Here is a 5,636-nt window from a genome sequence, read left to right on the forward strand (position 1 = left end):
TATATATATATAATTATCATCACCAAATCTCAAGCCAGCTGGGCACATTTTGGATGTGGTGACTCTGGAATGGCCATCATGTCAGTATGGACCTAAATATGCTGCAAATAATTAAAACAATTCCAGCAAAGGTGTACCTAATAAAGTGGCCATTGAGGATATATCTACCAGTTTACTAAAGGTCAGAATAAACGGGAGACGCTTGTTAAATTGTTCCCTCGCCATAATGTTGTGTCATTATCCTACTCCCCCTTTAACAGTAGAATTAGTGTTGGTTTTTGATCCTGTTTCCTACAGTTCCCATGAACCACTATTCTCGGTAACATAAGACGTCAGAAATAAAACCTGCCTGCGATTGGTTTAGCGGCTGTGGACCAGGGGCTGGGGACGTGGCTTCTGACCAATAGAAACTTTGCAATCGGTTCCATGTGTAAACCATGTGAACAACACATACAAGGAAGCAGCAGCTTTCAGAGACCAGGGTAGCAGGGCTGATCATTTGGAAAGCCAAGACGAAATAAAATCCAAATCGGAGTCTCGGTTACGATAGAAGGGCTGTAAACATGACGTTTTCCCAGTGAATGTGTAAACTTAAAGGGCATAAACCGGGGATAGGTTCTGTTAAATGAAAAAAAAAAATGCTAGGCGTAGAAATGGGAATAGGCTATAATAATGTGGACTCAAGTGCACATAAGGAAGGCTCATTAAAATCGTGCACGTAATTAAAAAAAAAAACTAGAAATAATCTAATAGTGGCAAAATAATCATCTTAAACGGCAGCGAGAGGCGGCTGCAAGACATTGCTTCCGACGAACCGATTGTTCTCCCAATTCCCCACTTCAATGCATTTCCCAACTCGTCTGCAAACGAGCCCCGTTTCAAATGTGTCAGACTCAAAAGAGCTCGGGTTTAATAGGAAGCAGCAGGTGAAACGTCGCAGCCGCCGCTCGGGCCAGCAGTGCATCTGTCCGCTGCGCGTCTTTTGTCGCCCTCGCTCTCTATTGTTGTCTGCTCGGCGCATTAAATGTCCCGTTTGTTTACTTACTTCCGTTGCTCTTCTCAGCGCTTTCAATGTAACTGGCCGCCTCCAGCAGCACTTGCACGTTCCGCATGAAAGTCCCGATCTGGTCCATTGCGGAACATTTGGAGTAGAAAGCGTCGCTGAAAGAACAGCCGGACATCTCTCCGAATCTCTCCTGCTGCTCCTTGTTGGACGCGTCAGACTCCGACAGGACCTCTTCGCTTCTCAGCTCGCTGCTATGCTGTCGAATGTACTTTACCATTTTACCCCCTTTTCCTTTCACTGAAGGCTTTTTATTCTTATTATTATTATTATTGGTAGTAGGACTATTGTGGGGAAGAGCTTGCGCAGAAATGTGCTCCCCTTGCTCCTGTGTACGTATGTGTCTGAGTGTGTGTGCTCAGAGCGGATGACTGAAATGAACTAGGCTGGATGGAATTGCAGTCCTTAGCCTTAGCCACTTGCCCTACTTGGTGGATAATCCCTCCCACTAACGCATGCACATTGCATTCATTGTCAACTGTTCCATAATAAATCCTCATTATCAATACTGCAGGAGAACGGCGAATGCGACTATAAAGGCTGCTTCAGCTAGCAGAAAAGCCACTTTATTACATGAGAAAAAAAAACAAACAATATATTTTATTTTGTGCACACTGATTTCTAAGTAATTAGTTGCAACAGTATGAATTCAACTTGGATGTCATCTGCAGCCATGACAGTCAGTATTCAAATACCTTGTGGGGGAAAAAAGATCAGCTATTTGTCTGACATGAATCCAGACAAAACCTTTGCTATTTTTGGTCAGTTTGTTTCTAGTAGCTAAACAGAACAATAAGCAAAGCATTGTCTTTCTTCAAATTCCTGAAACATGTTCTTTTTTGTTGTTGTTGCTGTTGTTCCAATTTCCTTAAACTGCATAACTTGGCTTAAGTATTATGGCTGTCCTTCCACAAGCTTCTCTCTATAGTTTGCTTGAATTTTGACAGAACCGAAATGACGGAGTGAAGTTTATAGGTTCACACAACTTTATCACCTCTATCCACAAATTCTCCATAAGTGGTCAGGGTTTTGTGTTAGGCATTTCAAAAATACAGAGCACTTTTGTGATAGTCCAAACATTGTCTGTTTGGAAGACCAATTTGTGCCTAAGCAATAACTTCCTGAAGAAAGTTCAAACAAATATATTTCCAAAAGCTTTTTTTTTTGACCTGCTGTTTGAAAAGTTGCATACATATAAAAGTGTACCTTTTATTGTAGGTTGCTTATATTTTTCCATGTGAACAGCGTACTTGTGAGCATACCGTTGTTTGTAGAAATACCCTCGGCTCTATACAAAAGCAAAAAGAAAGCAAACATTTTGTTGACTTTGCTGAGCTCGTTTGTGGGGTTTGTAAAGCAAAGTGCCTGTAACCACGGCTGGTGTTAGTGAACACTGTGATTGCTTGGTCCAGCTGAGAACAACAGGATCACTTAGTTTCTGCTAGAACAGGTTTGCTAATGCACCAGTTACTCACAACTTATACATAGTTACAAAATAATGTAATATTGTTTTTGTGGAAATATTTTAACAAAGTCATTTATAATCACTAATTTAAAAAAATTCTGCTCATGCCACAAGCATTCTAGAACTGCTTATAAGTAGATAAAAAACAAAAGTGTTAGCCTTTTTCTTTAGGACTTGCAAAGCATAGAACCAATCTCCAATGGTGTGCTCTCTTTGTGTCTTTGAGTTGGATTTTCCAAGTTTCTAGTCAGAATAAAACAAGAAGGGTCCCTTAAAGTTGGGAGTTCTGACTGGTGGAGTTGGAGGTCCAGGAACAGCACTGACATTGAATCCAGTATGGCTGCTGTCCAGGGGCGGAGCTATAGGGAGGGCTGGGGGGCGGCTGCCCTCTGAACCGGGCCGATGGGGGCCCGGGTCTGGAGGTGCAAGGGAGGGAGGAATGGTTTCAAGTCGCTTAAATGTCTGATTATAGACGGAAAAAGTGCGCCCTCACCTGTTGAGAAAGGTGTATTTAATGTTAAAGTCAACTGTTTCAGAACCCGACCCGGCGCTGACTTGTTCCGCTAGTGCTGCTGTCGAAGGTGCAGTAAAAGCTGCAGGTATAAACTATTTATTAGCTCTTCTGATGATTGTTATCTCATTAAAGCAGTGGGAAATAGTGCAGTTCAATCCCTTAAGTATTTAAGTTCACAAAAATGGAGACAAATACATGCCTATTGATGATTGCTAAAATTCATCGCTGCAACTAATTGCAAGTCAGGGATATTTTCCAACTTGCAAATGGAACACAATCCACTTGTGTGATTTTCAAACAAACATGGTCTCTTTGTAAAGGGCACAGATAGAAGTGTACCATCCAAATGAAATTCAGCCTTATGCCCTACATAAGTCTTGGGACAGCACTTGACTTACTGGTGTTATGCTTATCATGCTCAGGGCTAAGTTTGTGACATCACCATTTTTAAATAGTGGCTTATTAGCTGTTTGCTAAAAATGCCAACAAATTGAAACACTTTAAAGTGGTATGGTTTTATATGTGTTCTTTGTAACCGTATGAAATACAGTCCTCTCAAAACATCCACGCAACTATGTCACCCATACGACCTAGTAGCTGCATTTATTTATTTTTTTACTCCTAGGTGTTCTCCTTCTCTAAAAATGAAATGACTGCTTTCTCAGATTCAAACCAGAAATCTTTGATCCATTCAGAGCAGATTATTATTCTTTACAAGGCAGAAAAAACTTGAATCTTGACAGAATGCCATAGAACAAACCATGCGGGTTTGGTTAGAGGAGTTTGCTAATGCTGGATAATCAAGAACTGGAACACTGAGCTAGCTTTTGGTATCTTTGGCACTGGCAGTGTGGGAGAGACACCAAGTCCAGCTGGAAAATGGAATCAGCATCTCAAATAAAAGTTATCAGCAGAATGAAGCATGAACTGCTGGAGAATTTCCTGACTGATGGCTATGACTGGTTTTCATGAAACACAGTGGATCAACGTCACCAGATGACATGGCATCCCAAAATGTCGCAGTCGGTGATGGTTTGAGGTTCAGGTCTGGCTTGATATGAACTCTGTGACATTTGTATCCCATATGTGGATCGGTCTATGCAGAGTGGTCCCAACCTCAGTCCTTATTAGGCTGGTATGGATTTTGCTGGACAATTGTCACATGGTTCTCCCGGTTGCACCTTTCCCTATCATATTTTTTTCCTTACACTCAACTTCCTATTAATATGCTTGGATACCGCACCCTGTGAACATCCAGCTTCATTAGTATCTTACTCTCATTGTGGACGATGTGTGTGATTGTCTTCTGGACATCTTTGTAGTCAGAGGGTATTCTGGCAATTCCGTAACATTTGAACATTGAAAATGTTTTTTTTTTTTAATTGCCTTTGTGTGAGGTTCAAATTTCTGAGACACTGAATTTAGGGATTTTATCATCTGTAAGCTTGAAACAGGTAACACTGTGTGATTAATATAAATACTACATGAGTTCCACTTTCTGAAGTGAGTGACAAAATACACTATCTTTTTTCACTATTTTCACATTTTTAAAGATGTACCTGTGCTAATATTTTTCACTTCACTTAATGTCCTCAAAACACTTTAAATTCCCGTTACGATGGAAAGAACATAGCGAAGTTGTGAAAGTATATTTAATATATCAATGAGCACAACCCATCCTTTCTGTCAACTTCATGTGTCTGGTAGTGACAATGACCTCGCTGATGCTTAATGTTATCTCCTGTTTAATTAAGCTAACCTTGAAACGAAAGCTCTTTTCACTTCGACGTCTGTTTGCTGTTTGTTGCTTTTGTCAGATGAAGAAGTCATGTTCCCCCCTCGCTACGAGAGATGGCAGAGAACAGAGGGGAAAGGGACTCGCTTGCCTTTACGAGGCCAGCCATGCGTGCGCCGCCGTGTTGTGGCTCTGAGACAATAGGTGCAGATGGCTCGCCTGCTGCAGATGTGGCCAGGCCTGTAACGGACGACCGAGTGAAAGAGAGTTCACCCTCCCATGGAGCTTATATCAGCCGCCTGGTGAGGCCTGGAGCCCTGATACCTCATAATCTGGTCAATAACGTCAAGGATGCTCATTTGCATTTCTGCCGGTTTGCACGTTTAAAAACTCCACTTTACCGAGTTTTCACTGCTGCAGCAGCTCTGATGCGTGTAACTCAGACATCACCCTCTGCTCCTATAGCTCTCTGGACCAGTGTGCTCAAAAGGACAGATTTGCACTGAGAGATCAGTGGGGGAGGGAACCTGAAAGCGTTTCACCAGAAAAAAAAAAAAAAAGGCTTCATCTGTGCTGTGAGGCTTGTGTGCCGACTGGCTGAGTGATAGCAGGGAGTGGAAAGCTGACCCGCTGTAGGTTGGTGTAGAATGTGACCCCAACTGGAGTAATCTGAAAAGCCTGAGGATTACACCAGTGGCTCGGCTGTCATCATAGCAGAGGCGAAGACACACGGTGCTGCTTATTTTTTAAACTGAAAAACACATTATCTATCTATCTATCTATCTATCTATCTATCTATCTATCTATCTATCTATCTATCTATCTATCTATCTATCTATCTATCTATCTATCTATCTAT

General features: G+C 41.7%; 2 protein-coding genes across 2 annotated transcripts in view; one reads left to right on the forward strand and one right to left on the reverse strand.

Annotated features, from left to right (window-relative positions):
* The window catches only part of LOC103476776 (max-interacting protein 1-like), a 7,971-nt gene extending 6,467 nt beyond the window's left edge, over nucleotides 1–1,504 (reverse strand). Inside the window, exon 1 of the mRNA XM_008429347.2 lies at nucleotides 1,046–1,504. Coding sequence (XP_008427569.1) covers nucleotides 1,046–1,283 — 238 coding nt within the window. The 5' untranslated portion in view covers nucleotides 1,284–1,504. The remainder of the gene's footprint in view (nucleotides 1–1,045) is intronic.
* smndc1 (survival motor neuron domain containing 1) overlaps nucleotides 1–5,636 on the forward strand; it is a 17,985-nt gene that overhangs the window by 11,802 nt on the left and 547 nt on the right. The window lies entirely within an intron of this gene.

This window comes from Poecilia reticulata, linkage group LG15 (genome assembly GCF_000633615.1).
Source record: "Poecilia reticulata strain Guanapo linkage group LG15, Guppy_female_1.0+MT, whole genome shotgun sequence".
Taxonomy (NCBI): domain Eukaryota; kingdom Metazoa; phylum Chordata; class Actinopteri; order Cyprinodontiformes; family Poeciliidae; genus Poecilia; species Poecilia reticulata.